General features: G+C 35.2%; 1 protein-coding gene across 3 annotated transcripts in view; it reads right to left on the reverse strand.

The window, feature by feature from the left end:
• LOC131035003 (very-long-chain aldehyde decarbonylase CER3) overlaps window positions 1-25047 on the reverse strand; it is a 47889-nt gene that overhangs the window by 21761 nt on the left and 1081 nt on the right. Inside the window, exons 1-8 of one of the 3 annotated variants that reach the window (XM_059219947.1) lie at window positions 24847-24961; window positions 24352-24587; window positions 23983-24202; window positions 22987-23114; window positions 22571-22833; window positions 22268-22375; window positions 20918-21124; window positions 20715-20825 (exon numbers count right to left, since the gene is read on the reverse strand). In XM_059219947.1, the coding sequence (XP_059075930.1) occupies window positions 20715-20825; window positions 20918-21124; window positions 22268-22375; window positions 22571-22833; window positions 22987-23114; window positions 23983-24202; window positions 24352-24550 (1236 nt within the window). In that variant the 5' untranslated portion in view covers window positions 24551-24587; window positions 24847-24961. Of the gene's footprint in view, window positions 1-19908; window positions 20119-20714; window positions 20826-20917; window positions 21125-22267; window positions 22376-22570; window positions 22834-22986; window positions 23115-23982; window positions 24203-24351; window positions 24588-24846; window positions 24962-25047 lie in introns of those variants that run through there. The other 2 variants (XM_057966639.2, XM_057966638.1) reach the window with 2 other exon arrangements.

The raw sequence follows: 25047 nt of genomic DNA on the forward strand, positions 1-25047 counted from the left end.
GACTGTGGTTTTTTCCTATTTGGGTTTTCCACATAAATCTAGTGTTCTCTTGTGCATGGTGATTCATTGTTTTATCTTTCATTTCTAGTGATAAGAATAAGGTTAAATTGATGGTGGATTGTAAAATAAAGTTTTAAGTATTTGTTCTAGACTAATTCAACCCCCCCCCCCCCTCTTAGTCCTAAAGTATGTTCAACATGATTAACCTGCATGATCACTTGATTCAGAAGGATCTTGAATTAATTATAGTAGTTGTGTCAGGGTTTAGCCCCTATTTTGTTGTCTATCATTTTGTGGATGGTTTTTTCTTGGTGCTTTGTTGTTTTCTAGTTTAGGTAGGTTTTTGTTGTTCAAGGTTTCAAGACCCCCTCAAAACCTATTTTACCTTAATGAAAAAAAATGAGTCTTACTTTGTGTGGGATGTTTGGAAATTTATGGGGATGGTTCCTAGTAATAATTCTTATTACTACGACATGCATCCCAATCATTTAACCTTTAGATATTTCCTCTTTTATTATCATCTTGTTGGTCTCTAGTGTGTTTTTTGAGAGATGTTAAGTTTGTGTTCTTAGCTACTAGTTTGAGAATGGGAGGTGATAGAGTTTGTATTCAACCTAGTACTTGTGATGAGTTTAAAGAGGATGAAGCGGTTTGGCATATCTTCTTGGAAGGTATTGTGACCCAATTTATATAATGCCTTATTGTATTTGATGAGAGTATGTTGAAGGTATTGTGACCCAATTTCTACAATCTCCCCCTGAGAATTTACACCATTTTTCACTCTTCTCTCTCCCCCTTTGACAACAATGCCAAAGATAGGAATCCGCCAAAATCTATATACAAGGATATGTACAGTTGCTCACAAAAACTTGAAAATATCAACAAAGATTGTCCTAAGGGATAGAAAGTGATTATCCCATGCCTTATTTAGACTCTCCAAAATGTTGATCATCTGATTGAAGAGATAGGCATGCATCTCTTCTCCTCGTCTGTCTACCGGAACACTCTTATTCAGAGCATCCTTAGCATCCTTCATACTGCTCATTGGACAATCTATCCCGAGAGTGATAAGACTCCTTATTGTGTATGGTGAAAAGTGAATAATGGAAACAATAGTATTGAAAGATTAAATGAATTCAACCACAAAACCCTAGCCTAACAACAACAAAGATCTACCATAACATATGAAGATTACCTAAGACAATGCAAATCAACAAAATAAAAAATATACCATCAAATGTCCACTAGGGTTTGAATCTTCATTCTTCCTATCTCCATTTATCTTGCTTGATATGTTTGCTCTCAGATTTTATGTGTGCACAAGAGCTCAACAAAGAACAAAAAATGTGGTTGATAGAAGGCTTGATTGCATAACATTGATTAGAATGCTCATTAGTTGAATACAATGCTTAGGGTTGATAATGGAAGAAGCATCTCCTTATATAGAAGACACTTTAGAGAATGAAGGGATAAGATTAAGAGGTGTAAAGATAAATGGTCAGATAGGATTAGAGGGTAGGTAGAAGAAATAATAAAATGATAAAGGGGGTAGGTGGTGTAGGAATTAAGAGATGAATGACACGTGTCATGGGTAGAAAAGGCTAATGAATTAATTAAATAAATAAAGATTAATTTAATTAATAGAGGAAATGGGATCAATTAAATAAATAAAGTATTTAATTTATAGTGTCTACACTTACTTCTCCAACTCTACCCAAAATTATGTCCTTCTCCTGATTTAGACTCTTAATCTTATTCAAAATACTCAAAACTTGTGGTTCAAAATTGCTAGCAAGATGCCCTTCACATTCTTTTATTTTCTTGTCAATGTCTAAACTTAGGAAAAATTAGACATTACTTGTATATATGACCAACTTCGTCTAATGCATTGAATACCCTTTAATGTAGTTACCAAGCTTACTCTATCATCCTCAGTCATCTTCAAAAGTATTTTCAATCGCATGGCATTAAATTTATTCAAAACTCTAATATATATTGCCTTCTCCAAGGACATAAAATGAGATTCTATAGCATTCAACATACTCTTAGGCTTACTAGATGGATTATCAACTGTGTCTGGTTTGAAAGATTGCAAAAATTTCTCCAATACATGTCCTGCCAATGTTATTAACTCTTTGTCTACGGTATGGGACTTAAGGAAGTCCTCACTGGCTTTATCTTGTGTGAGAGTTGTTAAATTTTATTCTTGAATCAGAGATAATGAACTCAGATCAATAGGACCTTGACCAAAATTATCTAAATCAATAGCAATATGTTTTCCTTTATCAACAACAATGTCTCTTGCCACTATCACCGGAGCCTGATCTTTCTTCTCCTCTCCTACTACCTCTACACTTGCATCTTTACCATCATCCTTCTCCATATCATCTGTCTCCTCAGCTACCTTCTCTAAAACAACTTCTATCATCAGAGGGTCTTGTTCAGCCTCACCAAAGTCATCAACATTAGCATTATCAGGATTATCTACTATTGTAGTCTATTCATTTTGTCACCCTGTCGGAATAGCCTTATTATATGATTGATCTTCCTTCTTATTAGGAATGGCTACATGCACTTCCAGAACAGATGTGTTTTGTGATTCCTCTCCCAGATTCACATCAATTCTATGATCTATCAAAATTTGTGTCAAAATTGTCTTAGTCTCTTTGGTCAGCTCATCTATTTTCTTGAGCATAAGTTTATTGACCCTCTTCTTGCTTCAGAATCTCTCCTTTTCAAGCTTTAACAATCTAACAACTTCCTCTTTAGAAATGACAGAGGATAAGTTTACTAATATATACTCCTTTATTCTTTCATCCTCTAAACTAGTTGTATGCCTCCTTGCATCCAAAATGTCATACATGCTTTTGGGGATCATGGATGAAAATTCTATTAATGCCCTACTATAAATATCCATGTACTGAACAACTGCTTCCTCTATGGCTCTTTGATCTTTATCATAAAAAAATTTCATAGTATACAAGCACATTTTTCAAGTTACCATCCTTGAGTACTTCATCAATTATTTCTTTCAAAGTTATTGGGGGCACAACTTCATATGTACCTTCAAATTTTCCATATTTTAGAGCTTCATCCAATTCTGACTTCTTCTTTTTTCTCACTCTGGATCTATCAGATAGCTCATCTTCAACTCTTGGCTTCTTTGTCAGCTGGGATCCATCAAATTGTGGCTTCTTCACTACTCTGGCATAAGTGGCCATCTTCTTTACTTCTCTGACCTCTTCATCAGATTCTGTTTCTTCCTGTGTAGCTACATATTTTCTTGCTATCTTCTCTTTCTTTCTTTTCTCTACTCCACCGGTTGATTTTGTTTGTGGCTTGGGTGGAGGAACAAGCTTCTACACACCGGAGGTAGGTGCAGACTTACTTTATCTTGGCTTGGTCTTCTTGGGAGGAGTGGATATCGGTTTAGTCTTGGACTTCACCATGTCTTCCTCCTTCAATATGTTCTTCTCCCTTACCCTTTGCACAACTTCTTTAGATATACCCATCTGCTCTACAAGTTTTTCAACTTCCTTTCTAACTTTTCTCTTCCTTGTCGGTTTAGTAAGTTTATTGTGTAAGTTAAGATCCTTCTCTTTGTATGCACCAAACCTTTCTTCTTTCTCATCTACCAACCGACTAAACAGGTTTTGAACATATGTGTCAAGTGTATTTGCATCCACCTCATACCCCATGAGCATGATCCAAACAGTCTTCAATTCAACTGCTTCCATATGACATTGATCCTTGTCAACCATGAAGCAAATTGTTTTCTCATCTTTTTCAACTATATCTTTCGGAATCCTCTCTCTGCTTTGCATCATTACTTGAAATGATTTAAAGTAACCCCACATAGCACATTTATTAGCTACTATGTCACCCAATCCTTGTAAACCTTCCTTTATTTGGATACTAGGGATCTCATTTAAGAAATAAAGTGCTAAACAAATAATCAGAGAACCAAAATTGAAAACATGCTTCTTGTCCTGGTTTATCTTCTTTATGTTGCTCATCAAATCACTAAGAAGCACTCCACACAAGTCATATTTCTTGTCCTCTTTGAGTGTCTGATAGGCTACATAAATTGTAGTACCAAATACTGAATTCTCATCTCTCATAATTATGATCTTCCTTTCAAGTTCTTGTCCATCATTCTTACATTGCACCAATTCAAGTTTCAACTGATCATTCTCATAGTTCAACCTGCAACATTCATCTAATCTATCTTTCAATGGCCGAGTCAGATATTATTCATTCTTCTTCCTACCTTCGATCTCCTTGGTCAACTTCATCACAATGGATTGCATCTCATTCTTTAGGACTGTATTCTCTCTAGATAGCTTCTCACATTCATCTGTCTTGTCTTGTAGGGCTTGATTTTCAATGCTTTGTTCTTCTTTCTCCTTCAGTTTATCCATCAGTTCCTTTCTCTTCTCTCTTGATGTGCTCACTTGTTCCTTCAGAGTTTCAATGAAATTTTCAGCTGCTTCCAAATTTATCCATAGGCTACTCTTCTCTTTCATAGTTGCATCAAGATATTCAAGTGCCACAATAAGCTTCTTCTGCAAACCAGAGTTCATTGATTCAATCTTCTGGATCCTCCTCAAGTTGTTAGGATTCTTTCAGGGAACTAAGCTCTAATACCAATTGTTGGAATCAATAAACACTGAGAGGGGGGGTGAATCAGTGTTCTACAATTTACAAACTTACTAAGCTGATTCTTAAACCACCAGATACATAAGAATGAAAGAAAAGTGCAAAAACCTAAAGCAATCAACCACACAACCATAACAACAAGATTTTTACATGGAAACATGGAAAGAGAAAAACCACGGTGGTATTTGAAACCACAATATTATTATACTATAGCTAGAAGTATGATAATATTACATAAGGGGAATGCACTTGCATTCAGGCACACCGCCTAGAGCTCACTGCTCAATTAAATAAGAAGGCAACAACCCCAGAGGACACACTGTCCTAAAAATGAGATACAAGAGTAATTACAATGTCTGAACTAGAATATAGCATCTACAAATGCCAAAGATCAGTTCCGGTTAAGCACAATTTGACTGTCAAATTCTACTCTTCCTTTTTGCCCTATTATGCTGCATAGTCAACTACCAGAGCACCAATTCAGCATTTTGATTCTCACTCACCTACCACACATCCACATTCACATATTCCATACATAAAATGATCATCTGGATTGACATTATATATCCGCACAACCTAATAATATCTCAAACATGTCGGCTTCACAAAAAATGCATAACACACAACATGAAACATGTAACCCTAGGTTGGCTCAATCCGCCCATAAATCCATATGCGGACCCAAATAGAATGATAAAGATATTCATACAAGTCATCTCAAACTCATCGAACATGAAACCAATCACCAAAATCAACCCAACAATTCCACAACACACATTAAACTGGCAAGAGAACCGGTATGATGATGTAAACCAGTATTTGTGAAAAAGAGAAGCGGTATGTTTGTTAAAGGTGAACTGGTATGTTGGAGTGAGAACCGGTAAATGAAAGTTTTGTATTGGGGTTTCATTTGGCATGACTATCAGTTGGTAGTCTCAGCTTCAGGGTTTCCAGTTGATGGATTCCAAGCTTGTGTGATTCAACCGATGACATCTTGTGATGGGTTAGCATTGTATGAAGACCAGATAAGTGTTGCCACGTCAGTCTTGTGCATGTGAAGGATTTCCTTGAGGATCTTGCATGGAGATTGATCCTATCTACCTTGGGAATGCGTGAAGTCTCTGTAAATGATGGAGAGCACGTGATGAGTTATTAGCTTCCTGAAGCGGCAAAGAATGAACATTGGAGAACGTCTTGAGATCTGTTCAAGACTGTTGTACTCGATGCAGTGTGATTAATGGTCAGGATTGAACCGACTGGATTGTAAAACCTAAATGTTTAGGGTTTAGGGTTTATGGTACTGACCTATCAGTTTCCTATAAGGTCGATGATGTTTTCATTTTGAAGTTGTTGGCAAATGGTATGTGTGTATCCCAGTGAGTGATACTTGATTCTTGCCAGACTAGAGAAGTGTGTTGATACCTGCAGAGTGTGATTGCAGAAGAAAAGGAGCTTAAGTGGATCTACCTTGGCATTGAGTGTTGTTATCAGATCAGTGTATTACTTGTTGACTTCTAACCATTTCACCAGTTGGAAAATCCCTTAATCGGGTAGCTTTAACAGGGTGACTCAATTCAATGAGTTCTTCAAATCCTCTTGCGAGGTAACCTTTAACCGGGTATTTAGCCATCCCTTAACCGAGTGATCCCTAATAGGATCGGTTCCTAGTAGAACCTATAGTAATAGTCTCTAACTAGACTAGGCTCCTAACAGAGCGAACTTCAAAAGAGTTCAAGAACAACTTGTGGGTATTCATCCCCACCGTGGTTTTTCCTAGTTGGGTTTCCACGTGAAAAATTAGTGTGTCATATGTGATGCCTTTCATGTGATGGTTTAGTGCTTTATATCAAACTGGTAAAATATGTTGAACTAAGCAGTCATTATATTTCTAATGATAGATTACTTGTTTATGCATAAGGGTGAAGTGGAAATGAGGTATTAGATTGTATGAAAAGATAAGGGTTACCGGTTCATGTCTTTGACATTCTTACTATGATTTACCGGTAGTAATCTAGTTTAGACCGGTGTTAGTGCTTGCTAGTCAAAGTGCACTGTGTGCAGTCAAACCGGTTGAGGAAAAGAGTTTTTTCCTATACTGATTCACCCCCCCCCTCTCAGAACCGGTTTGGTACTAACTGTTCATCATTTATTCATCAATTGGTATCAAAGCGTCTACTAGGTCCTCTATGTTGTAAGCTTAACTGCTTGAGGAAAAGATCCTACTCTAATGATGAAGAGGGAAGGTCCAAAGTTCAACAGAGACAACTTTAAAATATGGAAGGACAAAATGAAGATATACATCAAAAGCATGGGTGCTCAACACTGGAGCTATGTTGAGAATGCTTATTTTATCCCTACCAGTACTCTCATTGATGATCAAAAGAGAGAGATTCAGGAGAATGGGCAAGTCATGGAAGCCCTAATCAACAGTCTATCTGACATTGAGTTTATTCATGTTCAGGATAAAGACAATCCCAAAGAAGTATGGGATGCTCTTGAGAATATCTATGGTGGTGATGAGCATGTGAAATGAGCTAAGGAAGAGAGCCTTAGGGGAAATTTTGAAGACATGTGGATTGTTGAAGGAGAGACCATTCAACAATATGGAATAAGAATCAAAACTATTGTTGGAGACATAAAGAGTGCAGGTGGTATAATAGATGATTCCACTGTTGTTAGCAAAGTCTTGAGATTCTTATTACCAGTCTATGCAATAAGGGTTGCTGCGATAAGGAGTTGAGGTCTATAGACAAGACAAAGGTATCCCTAGACTCCATCATTGCTAAGTTGATAGCTTATGAGCTAAATAATTATGATGGTAGTATTTAGAAGACTGAATCAACCTTTAGAGCATCTGTTGCACCGTCTAGAAAGGGCAAAGAAGCTAGTACCAATGGTGAACCAAGACAAAGTAGATAAATGGATGATGAGGAGATCCTGATGGAATTTGAAGCTCTTCTTGCCAAGAGACTTCCTAAGGGAACTGGTAAATACAGAGGTAAGCTCCCTTTGAAATGCTTTTCTTGCAATAGAATAGGACACATTGTTCTAAACTATCCTAATGGTGATAACAAGGACAAACCAGAGAGGTTCAAGAAGTTCAAAGGAGGAAACCAGAGAAACTGTTTTGTAGTAGTTGATGATGGTGTCACTAATGAGGAATCAGAAGATGAAGAAAGTGAAGACATTGTGTTTGTGGCAGTTAAGGAAGATGTGTCAGACAAGAAGGCTATTGTCTCCCGCTTTGATAATTCCAATAAGTGGATTATTGATAGTGGCTGTTCTCACCATATGACTGGTGACAGGAGTAAGTTTCTATCTCGGAAAGAGTTTGATGGTGGTGTGGTTCATTTTGGTAATGATGCACCATGTATGGTAAAAGGTAGAGGGTCCATCTCTCTGAATGGAAAAAGTAGTGCTGACAATGTGTATTGGGTAGAAGGTCTCAGACACAACCTTTTGAGTGTTGCCTAGCTGAATGACAATGGACTCACTCTAGAATTCAGAAATGGAGTGTGTATAATAAAAGGTAAGAGTGGTGAACTGATGGCCACTGGTATGCAGACCAAAGGTAACCTATTTCAGTTGAATGCAAATATTAGTACATGTCTAATGGCTAAGTTTGATGATAGCTGCATATGGCATAGAAGATTCTGTCATGTAAACTTTGATAATATTGTGAAGGCCAGTAAGATCAAGGCAGTTAGAGGATTGCCTATGCTGAGAAAATCAGAAAATCCTTTGTGCAGAGAGTGTCAACTGGGGAAAATGTCTTCCTCAACCTTCAAAGGTAAATCTTTTATTGCAAACAATTTACTTGATCTTGTGCATACTGATTTGTGTGGTCCTATGAAAACTAGGAGTGTGCAGGGAGATAGGTATTTTATGATTCTTACTGATGATTGCTCAAGAATGATGTGGGTCACATTCTTGATGGATAAGTCTGAAGCCTTTGGAAAGTGCAAAGCCTTTAGAGCACTGGTTGAAAAAGAAAGCGGTAAGAGGATCAAGTGCTTAAGAACTGATCAAGGAGGAGAATTCACTTCTAGTGAATTCAACAAGTACTATGAAGAGAAAGACATCAAGAGGCAATTGTCTGCCCTTCGGACTCCACAATAGAATGGTCTAGTAGAGAGAAACACCCTGACTATAGTTGAAGCAGCCAGAACTATGTTGATCCAAGGAAAAGTTGCTCACACTTTTTGGAGAGAAGCAGTGAGCACTGCAGTCTACACAATGAACCAGGTACTCATCAAGAAAGGTAAGGATAAAACACCTTATGAGTATTGGACTAGTAAGACACCAATGGTAAGCTACTTTAGAGTGTTTGGTAGAAAATGTTATATCAAGAGGAGTGAACATCGGAGCAAGTTTGATGCTAAATGTGATGAGGGAATATTCCTAGGGTATTCCACAAAGAGAAAAGCTCTCAAATGTTTCAACAATAGGACTCAGAGAATTGTTGAAAGAATCAATGTTAGAGTTGATGAAACCTATGAGAAACATGAGGAAATCGACAGTGAGAAAGTAGGAGATGAACCGGTAGTAACCTTTTGGGAACCGGTTACAAAACAGCCTAGCACCAGTAATAGTGCTCCTACACCGGTAGATGTTGATGCTGATGAAGATGAGGATGAAGAAGAAAAGCAAGAGGAAACAACCAAGATCATTCCTAGGTATGTAAAGCTAATCATGATCCAAAGTAGATCATAGGAGACAAGGATGCAGGAATTCTTACAAGAAGAAAGGTCAGAGAAAACTCTTGCATGATCTCTGAATTTGAGCCTAAAACATTCAAAGAGGCACATAAAGATGAAGACTGGATCAAGGCAATGGAAGAGGAACTTGACTAGATAGAAAAGAATGGAACATGGTCTTTGGTACCCAGACCTAAGCATAAAAATGTCATAGGCACCAAATGGGTTTTCAAAAATAAGCTGAATGAAGATGGCACAGTGGTAAGAAACAAAGCTAGATTAGTGTGCAAAGGATATGCTCAAGAAGAAGGAGAAGACTATGGAGAAACCTTTGCTCCAGTAGCCAGATTAGAAGGAGTTCGTATGCTTCTTGCATATGCAGCCTTCAAGGGATTCAAAGTATACCAAATGGATGTAAAATCTGCATTCCTGAATGGAATACTAAAAGAGGAGGTGTATATAGAGCAACTAGATGGGTTTTCCCTATCAGAAGACAGTGACATGGTGTGTAGGCTACATAAAGCGTTGTATGGACTAAGGCAGGCACCTAGAGCATGGTATGAACGCTTGCATTCCCATCTTTTGAAGATTGGATTTGAGAGAACAAGTGAAGATAGCAATATCTATCTGAAGTTAGAAGGAGATCAGATTATAATTTGTGAAGTATTTGTTGATGACATAATTTTTGGAGGAGATGACAAGATGAGTCATGATTTTGAAGATGAGATGAAAAAGGAGTTTGAGATGTCACTTATAGGGGAGATTAAGTTCTTCATTGGACTACAAATTCAACAAATGAAAGATGGAATCTTTATCACTCAGTCCAAGTATGTCAAAGAGGTGTTGAAGACTTTTGGCATGGAAGACAACAAACCGGTTGGTACACCAATGGTGACCGGTTGTAAATTATCAAAAGAGGATGACTCAGGGTTGGTAAATGAGAAAGAATACCGATCAATGATTGGTGAATTACACTATGTAGTACATAGCAGACCGGACATTGCACATGCAGTGGGCATAACTGCACGGTTCCAGAAAAGCCCAAGAGAATCCCACTTAGTAGCAGTCAAGCGGATTCTTAGATATCTGAAGGGAACTATTGACTATGGATTATGGTATCCATATAGTAATGATTTCAACTTGAAAGTGTTTATAGATGCTGACTGGGCTGGTAATGTGGACGACCGGAAGAGCACAACCGGTGGCGCATTCTTTCTTGGTGGTAGACTAGTCTCATGGATGAGTAAGAAGTAGAGTTGTATCTCTCAGTCTCCAACAGAAGTGGAGTATGTTGCAGCATTTATGAATTGCACCCAGACAATTTGAATGAAACATGTATTAAATGGCTTCAAAGTTCCTATATCTAAACCGGTAAGTATATTTTGTGACAACACAAGTGCAATTAACATCTCCAAGAATCTGGTTTTACATGCTAGAACCAAGCACTTCGAGCTCAAGTATCATTTCTTTAGGGAAAAGGTTTAGAACAAAGAAGTTGTATTGGAACATGTTTCCAGTAAGGAGTAGTTAGCAGACATATTCACCAAGCCTCTACCAAAGGCTACCTTTACCTATTTGAGAGGTGAATTAGGGGTTCTGCCCCTTCAAGAGATGAACTAAAGGTGTGTGCTCCACATCAGTCAGGTCTTACATTGATATATCTTTTTTAGGATTGGTGTGTTGAAGGATGCTACTCCTTAGGGGGAGCAACATAGTGGAACATAGATGTGTATGCCTCCACTTTGGCATTGTTGTCAAAGGGGGAGAAGATGTGAAGCGGAGAAGATGTGAAGCAGAAGTAGAAATATATCTTTGTATATTGTCATCAATGCCAAAGGGGGAGATTGTTGGCATATGTGCAGAGCATGATGACATGATGATATTGTATGTTGTCATTGATGTCAATATGCTGAAGTATGAACTGGTATGGTGTAGTAAGCAAATTGGCAAGAGAATCGGTATGATGATGTAAACCGGTATTTGTGAAAAAGAGAAGCAGTATGTTTGTTCAAGGTGAACCGGTATGTTGGAGTGAGAACCGGTAAATGAAAGTTTTGTATTGGGGTTTCATTTGGCATGACTACCGGTTGGTATTCTCAGCTTCAGGGTTTCTGGTTGATGAATTCCAAGCCTGTGTGATTCAATCGATGACATCTTGTGATGGGTTAGCATTGTATGAAGACCAGATAAGTGTTGCCATGTCAGTCTTGTGCGCGTGAAGGATTTCCTTGAGGATCTTGCATGGAGATTGATCCTATCTACCTCGGGAATGCGTAAAGTCTCTGTAAACAGTGGAGAGCGCGTGATGAGTTATCAGCTTCCTGGAGCAGCAAAGAATGAAGGTTGGAAAACGTCTTGAGATCTGTTCAAGATTGTTGTACTCAATGCAGTGTGATTAACGGTCAGGATTGAATCGGCTGGATTGTAAAACCTAAATGTTTAGGGTTTAGGGTTTATGCTACCGACCTATCAATTTCCTATAAGGTCAATGATGTTTTTCATTTTGAAGTTGTTGGAAAATGGTATGTGTGTATCCCAGTGAGTGATACTTGATTCTTGCCAGACCGGAGAAGTGTGTTGATACTTGCAGAGTGTGATTGCAAAAGAAAAGGAGCTTAAGTGGATCTCCCTTGGCATTGAGTGTTGTTATCAGATCAATGTATTACTTGTTGACTTCTAACCATTTCAACAGTTGGAAAATGCCTTAACTGGGTAGCTTTAACAGGGTGACTCAATTCAATGAGTTCTTCAAATGCTCTTGCGAGGTAACCTTTAACAGGGTTCTAACCTTTAACCAGGTATTTAGCCATCCCTTAACCAGGTGATCCCTAGCAAGATCGGTTCCTAGCAGAACCTATTGTAATAGTCTCTAACTGGACTAGGCTCCTAACAGAGCGGACTTCAAAAGAGTTCAAGAATAGCTTATGGGTATTCATCCCCACCGTGGTTTTTCCCAGTTGGGTTCCACGTGAAAAATCAGTGTGTCATGTGTGATGCCTTTCATGTGATGGTTTAGTGCTTTATGTCAAACTGGTAAAATATGTTGAACTAAGCAGTCATTATATTTCAGATGATAGATTACTTGTTTATGCATAAGGGTGAAGTGGAAATGAGGTATTAGATTGTATGAAAAGCTAAGGGTTACCGGTTCATGTCTTTAACATTCTTACTGTGATTTACCGGTAGTAATCTAGTTTAGACCGGTGTTAGTGCTTGCCAGTCAAAGTGCACTGTGTGCAGTCAAACCGGTTGAGGAAAAGTGTTTTTGCCTGTACTGATTCACCCCCCCCCTCTCAGTACAGGTTTGGTACTAACTGTTCATCATTTATTCATTAGAATCAATACCAGATATTATGATTACAAAATAAGATGCCTCGAACCTCAAATCATCTTCCTTAATCACCATAACCAAAATTACACCACCAAAATCAAGATGTGCACAATGATCTCATGCTCTACCGGTTACTGTGTTCCACCTTCCAGACTTATGCCTTATGAACAATATGACTTTCGGTAAATCAAATCTATGTACACTAGATGTGATTTACAAGCTAGGTCGCCATCAATGACAACTCCTAATCATCTCTCATGCATCGATATTCATTGGAATAGTGTCTCTTATCAATAGATTCCCCCTTCTAGTGATAAGACTATTTTTTCATTGAGCACATAGATAAGTAAATTAATAGTTTAAGATCCACAAGTGCTTATATTTTCTTTATTTTATGGTGTTATAAGTTAGATGAGAAAGTGATATGTTATGGTCACTTTTCTAGTATGTAGGACAAGAATATGGTGGCCAATTATTCCTATAAATGAGCCATATGGATTAAGAGACATGTTTAGACATTGGATTAAAATATAGAGAAATTATAATTTATTGTGGTAGTTAGAGTGTATTACATCTAATGAAGAACCCAAATACTTAAGAAAATACCAAGCATATATATTTTTAGTATCACTTTGTCAAAGACATGGTCAAGAATGGTAGGATGAAGCTAGGAAAGGAAGAAAATTTGATGAATATTGTAGATGCATTGACCAAACTTGTGAGAAACATTTTAGCCAATGTTCAAAGTCTATGGGCCTCTTGGCTCCTAGAAATTGATTTCATGATATTATGATACCTAGATCTCTTGAAAGGTAATTAGAAAGTGGGACAATATTGGGAATTAAGGTCTCTCAACCTTTGAAAGTACCCCATTTAATTATTTTATTGTTAAGAATTTTCATGTGAGTACACATCATTTTTTATTATATTTATGGGGTGTTGGAATTTTTATAATGTATCTAATGATAAGTGTCATAAAATTTATTTATGAGTTTTAAATCATCATAAGGTGGATAAATATGGTAGATTTGGATTTACTCTCTTTTGTGGGATTCTATGACAAGTTATGACTAAGTATTATTATTATCAATTCTTTATCAACTTCACATATATGTAAAATAGTTTACTACAAAGTTGTGATTACATTACAGTATAAAAAAAACTTTTTGACTCAAATTTATTCTTTAATTTTGATAATTATTCTACATATCTACTAATCCTCTAATTTATATCGCAACATTTATTAGTGGAAATTTAATAATCAGAATTATAATCACCTTTAGGTATTACAATTTCCTATCTTTGTAAAAGAACTTGTACCATCATAAATTGTACACATTTAACTGGAGTGTCCAATTTCACACTCTCCTAGCACCCATTTTAGTATTTCCCATTCCTCTATACATCATAAGACCTTTATTGTAATTAATTAATATTTAATTTAATATTGAGTCTTATTCCACTTTAATACATCATCACACTCTTATTTGGGCCCTTATTTATCATATATCCTACCCCATTTTAAATCTCAAGACACATTTCCCTTACCTAAAAATTATATATTGTCACACAAACTTAATTTCAGCATTAGAACCTTATTATCTTGCATTACTAGAAAGTCAAGCTAAAATTGTTGGTACCAAGTCACCAAACACCAGAATGGTCGCACACTTTTTGGCCTAAGTTTTGGGAGGGTAATAAGGAATTCCTATCCTATTCAAATCTAGCTTTGTGTGAAAATATGGTAACTCTAAGTCACCCTAAAGGTGATTTTATTAGGAAATCCCTATATAAGGCATCCATCTCAATTCATTCTATCAATTTATCATTATCTCATTGTTATGCTATCAATCCAATTCAAGAGCAACACTTCAAGAGTAGATTTGATTCAAGGAGTAGAAAACTACATCAAGTCATCTTCATTTATGTTTCAAGTTATGATTTCATGATGGATTTTATATGATTTATCATGTTATTGCATCAACACATATAGGACTTATCATAAGAGCAATGCATCACATATTGAAGCTACATGTTTCTAGTGGAGACATGAAGAACAAGAGATATTCAACAGTAGATACAAACTAGTATTTGGAACAAAGACTGGAAAACCCTAGACCAAAGTTCTTTGGGTGCCCTTATCTAGGAACAAGGTTCCCTAGGCATCTTGGTCCACAAAAAACCTTTCCAAATTTCACAAGAAGATAATTTTGAGTCTTAGGAAGCCAAATCTTGATTGGTGTACAATAGTTGGAAGACCAAGGTGCTCTGGGTGACTCGATCTAGTGAATTCAGCCCTGGATTTTAGTCATAGGTGCACCTTTGTATTTTATGCTCATTTATGCACATGTCCTGAAGTTTTATTTCAATAGCAAGTAGAATAATCAGTCCAAGTTGGTAGTTCATGCATGTAACCTCTTACCCTAGATTTGCCACTCAATTCACACCCTTTAAATTGCATCTTCAACTCAGTCAAAAGGAATAGAATCCAATTAGCATTCAACCCTTTTCCTAATAGAATTGAGGTTGAATCTATTTATCTCATTCTTCTTTTAATTTAATATTTGTGAAATAGGCTTAATTCCTTGTTACATAGCTAAACTTCCGAACCCTAGGATTTTCATCCATCGTAGAACTATACCCAACCTAGCTAGCAAGAATTATCACTGAAATTTGATAATCATCTTTGTACCAAAAAAATAAATAAACCTCATAGACCAAATTACCTTTACAGTCAATTAAAAAACAACACCCCACTACACATGTGTACTCTAGTAGCCCTATCAAAGTTAATTTTAAGATAGTGTTCAACACGAAACACCTAAATCTCTATGTTTTATTTATATTCCTCGTCTCATATTGTCTATACCTTTATTGTTTTTCTCCCTTATCTCAAGATTGAATGGGAAAAGATACTAGTATCCCCCTATTAAATGAAATACTAGGACCTCATAAATTAGAAAGGGGTTTTTAACCTTTTGACTATTAGGAGAAGAATAAATCTTTTCTTGAAGTGCAGATTTGGTTCCTACAATGATATACAAATTTTTTCTCTTCTCTAAATATCATCAAATTATTCTTCATCCATATACCCCAAAGAGTTTGCATGAGAACAATATTCAATAAATTGAGAAAATTTATTGAGCCATGAGGCCAATATAAATTAGAAATCTAACTAAACCTTAGAAGATCATTTAGGATTAACCAAAAATATTTGACTTTTTTATGAATAGTGAAGATGAGATCCATTGTTTCCTCCTCTATTCTTCACAAGCCATAACATGGAATGTCCGAAGAACCCTTTTTTATCAAGTTGCCATAACTTAGAATTTTATTTAGTATTATTAGCCAAACAAAAGAATTACACTTGGGTTCGAAATATCTACACCAAATAAGCTCACTATACCACTACTTTGGTTTTAAAAAGTGTCCATGTTGAAGAAAAATGTACCTAGATGATACTTTATAAATAATTGATAGAAAAGACAATAACCTTGTAGTCCTCCAAAAATGGGTATTTCTAAAAGGTTCTTCAATCCCTTCATTTTCTCACCATTTCAAATCTCTTCCTTCTAATAATCACACAAATTTGAACCCAAAAGATGAAAAATAAATTCACTTATTCTCCACTAACTTTGGAATAGAATTTAGCGAGACACAACCCATCCATAAATTATTTTAGAAGTTTACACATTCACCATTGTTTGAGGTTGAAAATTGAAAGTTATCTCCCACTTTGATAAATAAAATGATCAACATTGGTCCAAGTTTTTAACTTGAACCATTAAATAGTGGAAAATATGTTTTGAATTTTAGAAATGATGTAAAGTAATGAAATGTAAATTGTCTAAGTTTGCTATGGATAACATGATAAAAAATGAGGTTATGTGGGACAAAACTTTTTACATAGTAAAATTTTATTTTTTCTTACAATTTTATTTTGTATTAATTACTTAAAACTTTAGTGCATGGATTTTTTTCATTTTGATAAATTTATTTTATAAATAAATCTTGAAATTTATATGTACTAAAATACAACTAAATTATGGTATGACATACTTTTTGTCTTAACTATTTATCCAAAATATAAATAATTTATATTTTATCAAAATGAAATCTCTTCGAAGGCAACCTACATTGCTTTGAATTTGGCTCAATCCAAAGGCTTCAAAAAGGTCTGGCTTGAGGGTGATTCCCTCAATATTATCATTTGTTTGAAGCAAACACAAAAACCTAGTTGGACTATTCATGGGGTGATCCTACATTTCATTAATATTATCAACACCTTTGATGTATGCATTATTTCCCATGTCTATCGAGAGGGAAATTCAGTTGTGTACTTATTTGCAAACCTTGGCATGTCCTTAGGGGTTAGTCATGGATGGGATTCAAATGATCCCTTTCCCTTTGAAGTCATTAATATCTTAAACTAAGAAATCATCACTTGCTAAGGTGGTGCTTCCTTATGGCTTCATTATGACCCCTTCTCACTTTCACATTGAACTCACAAAGATTATGAGTGTTTTTGAGAGAAATTATTTATATATCTTAATTATCCTTTGTCTCTCATTGTGTGTTTGTGGATTATCCTCAATCCATAGTGCCCTTGCTTTTCTTTGTTGCAAGTTGGCTGGTCCCTCTAAGATCATAAGTGGGGACAAAAAATGAGTGGATCCTAGCTCCTATGAAAAATGGTGAAAGGACCCAAATACTTAGGGTAAAATTTTTACGGGAGGTGTCACCCCTTATTTGGAAAATCTCCACGGCTTTGACCCATAGGCTACCAAATATTTTGTTAGACGGTTTGGTACAAATTATTAGTCTCCTTGCATATGGTAGAAATATCTTTAGATACTGCAAAGTGTTAAATGGTGTCATTTCCTTGTTTCTAAAATATGAGGAAAAGGATAAGGAGGAGAGAAATAAATTTGGTGGCTAAAATCATGCGACTATCAAACTCATCTAGGTTGAGATTGTTGAGGTTCTTAAATGGTAGTTTTTCTAGTTCGTTGGTCACCATTTCATTTTACTTAACCATTTCCACCATAAATGGTTGGTTTCATTCCCTTTTTATCTCTCGTCTTCTTTTACTACTAGGCTCAAGGATTATATTAAGAAAAATTCTAATTCCCCTATTCTTGATGAGAATCTTATCTTGCTTATTATGGAGTATGCCAAATTTGTTTCCATTCCCCAAAAGCCTTCTTAGTCTAAACCTAAGTTAGAGTATGCCACAAATGTCTGGGTCAATTACTCGGATATGTCCACTGACTCCGAGGACATGGCATTAAAGAGGATGAGGAAGAATGGTTCGATATAGGATAATAAGGGGAGTTAGCCTTTAAGAAGAATTTTAAGAAACACCCCAAACCCAATACTTCTTGGTCTAATAGATTCTCCTCTAAAAATGATGATGAGTATGTTTCTTCTATTGTTCACAAAGCTAAACCTAATATTTTGGGGTTGAGGAGAAGGGGAAGGAGATATGGGAAGAATAAAGCATTAAGGAAAGGGATTTTACTAGGCCCTATGTAGCTAAAAAAGGTATATTGGATAAAAAAACCAAGAGAGGGGATGTGGACAAGGGGAAGAAAGGTGCTAGGAGAAAGGGGGAAAATATTGTTAGGGATGATCTAAGCTTTCAAGATGTTGTTTTAGACAAAGACTTTGAGAAGGTGGACAAGGATATTTCATCTTCTTATGAGAATATTGGGGGTGTTGAGGAGGTCTTTCCGGATCTTAATTCCTTGGAACACATAGAGGATGTCATGAGACTTGTGAGGAATGGTGCTTTGGGGTAGCTCAAGCTATCTAATTGGTTTATTTTAGAAATTAACCTCATTAAAGAGAGCCTATAAACCCTTTGTAGCAGGGTTGACAATTTGAAAGGGGGGTTGATTGGGGGAAGAGCAAGGATGATCGAAAGAAAATATTGGCATTAATTGAAGAGGTAGCTAGGGATGTGAAGGTCATGAAAACTGATCATGACAAAAGGGTTAATATGCTAGAGAATACTATCATAAAGATTCACAAGAATTTGGATACTATGGTGAACACCAACCAAACTATTGTCCAGAACAATGATGTTGTTCTTCGTATACTTAATAACAAGGTGTAAGGAATTGAAGATTAGGGAGAAAGAGAAAAAGGAAACCTCTCTACAATTAGTGTAGATGCTGCTAGGGCTGGTCCAAATGCTGGTAATTTTCTTGATCAAGGTACAAAGGTTGTTAAGGTGTAGGGGCCATCGACTAGGATGGGAGTTAGTCTAAACTAGTGTGTGACCTTTCCCAAGTCATCCAAGAGGTAATGGATTTAGATGATCATCTTATTAAGAAGGATTTTGAAGCTTTTATAATTCCAATTGAATTATAGTAACTCAATCTAGGTCTATGTCCCTATTTTGGTCATTGTTGTTTTGTTGATAGTTGGTTGTCGAGTGTTTTACCTTAATAAAAAACATGGAGTCTCTTCTCTATTGCATCATTTTTTTAAAAAATGGTATTTTTTCTTGAGAAGACAATTGACCTTATATTTTGATGTTGATGACTTACTTTTAAGAAAAGTTTAAAAATATAAACACTTATTAAAATATTATAAAATATATTTATGCAAACTACATGTATAAATCTACAAAAGGGTATATTTAAATTTTTTAAATGTTATTTATGTGAGTAGGAATTGCGAGAACATCAAGTTATTTATTTTATTTATTTTTTGGTAAATTTTCTCTAAAGTGATGCTACATATGTATTTATTGAATACTTTTAGTTGGAAAAACTATGGACCAAATATAATTTAGGTATACTGAATCTATCTTGAATACATATTTTACCAAAGTTCAATTTATTTGTGAAGGGAAGTTGGCTTGAAGTTGAACATAGCTTTCAACATTCACCCATAAATATTAGGTGCTCTTATCTTTGATAATATCCTTTAATTTTAAATCAAGCTCCATATCAAAAAACGTTTAGGAGGCCTATCAATGGTAAACATTAAAGATAACTATTGATTGATATACTTCAACTTAGATGCAAACTAGAACATTGAACAACTTGCTACTTTTAGGCTAGATCATCTCCAATGATTGAAAGTAGGTTGATATTTGGATGAGAAAGCCATGTGTAAATTCAAACATAAAAGAATAATTAGCTAGAGAAACATCCAAGAAGATTTTAATGATAAGAGGATAATCTTAATAGCCAACCATAAAAAGAATAATTGTCTCCATAGTGAGCCTCTATTGTAGTCAATTTGGAGAGACCAAGAACCAATATAAGTTTTCAATAGCATAGTAGAAATCCTTTCTATAGTTGTTCCAAGTATGAGTCCCTATTTTTGGAATGATATCAAGAAGATTGTTGGCTTCCAAAAGGACCTGAAATCTAACTCAAATTGAAAAGGTGCCACTTCTCTTGTTGGATTCTTTAGCTATAATATCAAAATCAACACAAATAAGAACACCTTGTATTGCAATAACTCCAACCAACCAAACAGATTATCATCTAACTTTTGATTCTTGACCTTAATAGTAGGACCAAAAATATTTGTGAATACACCCAAAAAATAAAAACAAAAAGAGTTGAAAGAGCAACATACCCAATTCAAAAATTTAGCAAGAAGCTCTAAGTGGAGAGAAGTTATATTCTAAAGAACACATAACCCTCTCGAGATCCCTATAACCTCGATTGTTAAATCTTATATTAAATTTCACCAATTTGAATATCAATTTGTGACCCATATTATATCAAAATTTTATAAGATATTAATTTATGATACAAAATATTCAATATTTTTTTGAAGTAAAAACAAAACAAAAAAAATATGAAAATAATGAATGGTAGCTTTTGAAAAAAGTATAAATTAAAAGTTATATACAAATCAAATAAATATAATATAGAATAATTTAAAAAATAAAAATAAACATCAAATTTAAATAATTTTTTATTAACACAATCACAAATAATAATTTTTCTAAATACAGATTAAGGGTGATATAATCATTTGATAGAGTTTACAAGACTTACCTTGCATCGGCTGCCTGCTTCATATGTGGAGGAATGAATCAGATAATTTCGATATTCAGCAGGAGCTTCATTTTTTACTAATTTAAAGCGTTCCAGAGAAGCAGTCAGCATCTGCCAAAATGTGAAAGAATGTCATCATATTTATCATTCAGTTGTAAACTATACTTCAGTAGAGAATGATTTCAATATAGAACTGATCTCACCAGAACTCTGACTCTCTTCCTGCAGAGGTAAAGAGCAATGGCCTTGCCAATCTTGGATGTTGATCCAGAGAGAAATACTTCTTCAACATTTTCTGGAAGTTCATGTAAAAGCACAGATGCTGTTAATGTATTACCATGGGCAACCCTAATTGAAAGATTGGGATTCCTCCTCACAAACAATTCACCTCCTCCATTCAGGACCTCATTCTGCATTAAATGACAAGGAACCCACGTAATGATATTAGCTTTTCATAATCTACAATGCTTCTTGTTGTTGTTTCTAGATTCAATTGTGTATGTGTTTTTGCATCAATGTTTTGGATCACATTCTGTTCAATCCATCATCAAAATGTTTTTCTACTTCTTGAACTCTCTTAAAATCTTGATGATAGATCACAAAAAGTGATCCAAAATATTGATGTAAAAACACATGCACAATCAAATCTAAAAACAACAACAACAAACTCAATTTTGAGAAAGAAGAAGAACTCATTCTGCATTATATGACATGGAACCCACATAATGATATCGGTTTTTCACAATCTACAATACTTATTGTTATTGTTTCTGGATTCGATTGTGTATGTCTTTTTGTATCAACATTTCAGATCACACTGTCTGAACCATCATCAGAATATTTTTCTACTACTTATTAAACTCTCTAACATTTTGATGATGAATCACAGAATGTGATCCAAAATGTTTGATCCGAATTATGAATTCGGATGAAAATACTTGAGTGAGAACCTGCAGTATTGTGGATTTGCTTACACAAACAAGGCAAACACAGAATTGAAGCAAGCCAAAAAGTAATCCATTCTACTCGAAAATCCAACATATAACAATTCATGAGATTCCAAGGGTCACCAAAATCCCTTGAGAATCGAAACTCAATAGTCATATTTGTTTATTACATAATAAAATAAAAAACTAAGAAATTTTCAAAAAAACTATATCAAATTTTGTCATAACTTTGACTAGACATAACTTTCTATTCGGGACTCGAAATTGCGAGCCGTTTAACTCATTGGAAAGGTCTCCAAGAGTTGAAGGCGAAGTCTTAAAAGAACAGCCTATGACAATGTTCTAAAGGACCGGCCAAAGTTTCAAGGACTGAAAATGCCCCGAAGGCCTTCAAAAAACCCAATTACTAACATGTAAAAAAAACTAGAAAAAATATAAAAATATTTTTTCGATATTTCAAATTTATTTCTGATCAATGTTAATGTAAAAACACATACACGATCCAGTCTAAAAATAACAAGGAGGAAAAATCCATTTTCTAAAGAACCCAATATCATTACAATACAAAGACAAGGGGTTCTGGGGTTCTGCTCACTAATATAGTACCTTAGTTAGAGCTCCCAGAGCAAAGACTTTCACTCCTAATCTATCTGCCTCCAGGATTGCATCCTCTATAAGCTTGTTAATTTGCTTCTGTCCAAATGGCAGGAAAAACTGCAGCACCCAATATATCTTAATATAAAATCTCTTTTGCAGCAAACCTTTACATGAAGACTATGTAAAAAGAAAGTTGATAAGAGAAATTGATTATCTGTTAATAGTAACATAATTTTGATTATTGAATTGGATGATGTTGAAGAATAATTATAATTAGATAATTCAAATCATCATACTATTATATTTCATTACCTGAAAACCAAGTCGTGGTAAACCCCATGTCTCTACGTTAAATTTTTCATTTATATGGTATTTGGAAATTGTATGTGCAGGTACCAAAGGCGATGTAATTGTGAAACCAATCCAGATTAATGGCAAGTAGATCCAGAGATACCATGCTGCATAAGTACATGGCCTTGCAGCGAATGTTCTCCCAAAATAAGGAAGATGAAGAGTGTGAATGTAGTGAACCGCATGACATAAAAATACAGTATTTGGAATTCTCCACTCCTGCCCTGCTTCCAGTATTAAATATTCAGGTTTTAACAATCCAAAAAAATCAGCAATTGACCCACAAAAAAAAAAAAAAAAAACCAATTTAGCATTTTAATTTTTCTGAGTATTATAAACTTAAGTGACTGTTACTTAAAGTTCAGTCACACACCCACCTTGGGTTCTCAGCTTTGAATGGAGAACAGAGGTCTCCTTGATGTTGGCTGTTCCTCCTAGATAGTCATATAAAGGCATAAAGAGGCAATAGTTGCAATCCAGTTTGGTGTGATGGATAGAATGGTACCTGAGATGAGATAAAGGTTATAAAAATTTCTATGAAAAGGTCAGAGAATATTGAAATGAATATTTAGATTTATATTACATATTAATTTAATTTATGATTAAGATTAAAATAATAATTATTATATTTATTAAATATATGAAATTTTCATATATCATGATAAATTGTCTTGATAGCTTCTGGATTTGATTGTGTGATCATTTTTTTCTCTCAACGTTTCAAATCATGTTCCATCATCAAGATAAATAAGTTTGAAAAGAGAAAATGGATCATGGAGCATGTTCTGAAACATTGATGAAAAAAACTGATCACACAGTCAAATCCAAAAGCTATCAAGACAACTATTATATTTATAATCAAAATGTAAACCGACTATAACAATTTTTGAATCATCAGTAATATTTATTATAACATTTGGTATAGATCAAGAGAGACTGATGGAATGGTAGAACTTTTTTTGTGTTAAATGAATAGAAGGGTCACTTGGTATTATTTAAAACTTGTTTGAAAAGTTTTTAAGTTATGTTTCACAAAGACACATCCCCAGCCTTCAAACTGCTGTGCCCCAATGACATTTCCAATATGACAATATGATAGGGGATGTCCCTTCCCCTTCCCCTTCCCCTTCCCCTTCCCCTTAATACCGTAGAGCATAGTTTTAAAATAATGAGATTAGATTCGAGTTTAATTTAATAAAATGAATACCTTTGAATTCTTGACTCCAAAATCATAAAGATAACAATTTGTAAATCAAATGTCAAACTTACAAAATGACATTTGAAAAAAATTCTGAGATGAAAATTGATTAACAATGCCAATTGGTTACTCACTGAAATCAGCTCAAACTTAATGGATGAATGAATGTACTTACGAGGGTGTGGAGATAAGATATTTAAGGAATGGAAACATGTTAAAAAGCCACAGTGGAACCACCTCCACATTTGAATGTTGCATAAATTTGAGGAAATCAAATCCTAGAAAATAAACATAAAACATGCCAATGCATGCCTCTCCCATGGCAGCTGCTGCACCAATGGGAATACTCATCAACGTCACCATTACCAACTGCTCCAAGAAACTGCTTGTCCCACCTGCCAATAACATACCAACCCCAGCCCCACATAAATAAAAGTCACCTTGTCTAACAAGCTCAACACTGCAACCTACCATATTAACATGCTAAACTAGTAAACTGTAATTTAGTCTAACATGCTGAATCAGTAAACTAAGCTAAACTTACTTGTAGAGGGTTCAGGTCTGGTGGATTCATGGTGAAGATAATGATAATTTTGAAATAAATAGCCCTTGTGAAAAGCTCTATGAGAAAAGTAGTAAAGTAGTTCTGTTGGGCCCATATGCAACAACAAAACTGTTAAAATCCCTCTGGAATTCCACATCGGAAGCATGCCCACCAGCCCAGGAACCCATTTGTGCCCCATTGTTGCCAGCCATGCTTGAAATATCACATAGTTGTCCCTGCAATTGTACAAACATACGGTTAAAACAGTATAGTACATAATAATAGTTGAAATGTTTTTGGATTTGGTTTTTAGATCTTTCAGTTAGGGAAGGGATCTAGTTTGTCTATATTTTAATTGTCATTTTCTGAATTTTGCTGATTAAAAGCGTACTAAGAAATTATTTAGTGGGTGCATGGCCATCCAGTGGTATATCTAATAGGTAGAAAAAAGTTAGTAATTGGATCAACTGTGCATGATTATTGGGGTATTCCTACCTAAGTATTGAATCAATCGTGCAAATGTTGTGGCAGTCATAGGGAATGGTTAACAGGACAATAGAGAATATGTATGGGACATCAACTCAAATGACCACTTCTTTACCCTTGTGTGCATAACGAATCGCATAGTGTCCATCGACTACCCAGAAGCCAGAACAATAACTATGAACACTTAAGTGTCATACGAAGACAACAACA

Source organism: Cryptomeria japonica, chromosome 4 (assembly GCF_030272615.1).
Source record: "Cryptomeria japonica chromosome 4, Sugi_1.0, whole genome shotgun sequence".
Taxonomy (NCBI): Eukaryota; Viridiplantae; Streptophyta; class Pinopsida; order Cupressales; family Cupressaceae; genus Cryptomeria; species Cryptomeria japonica.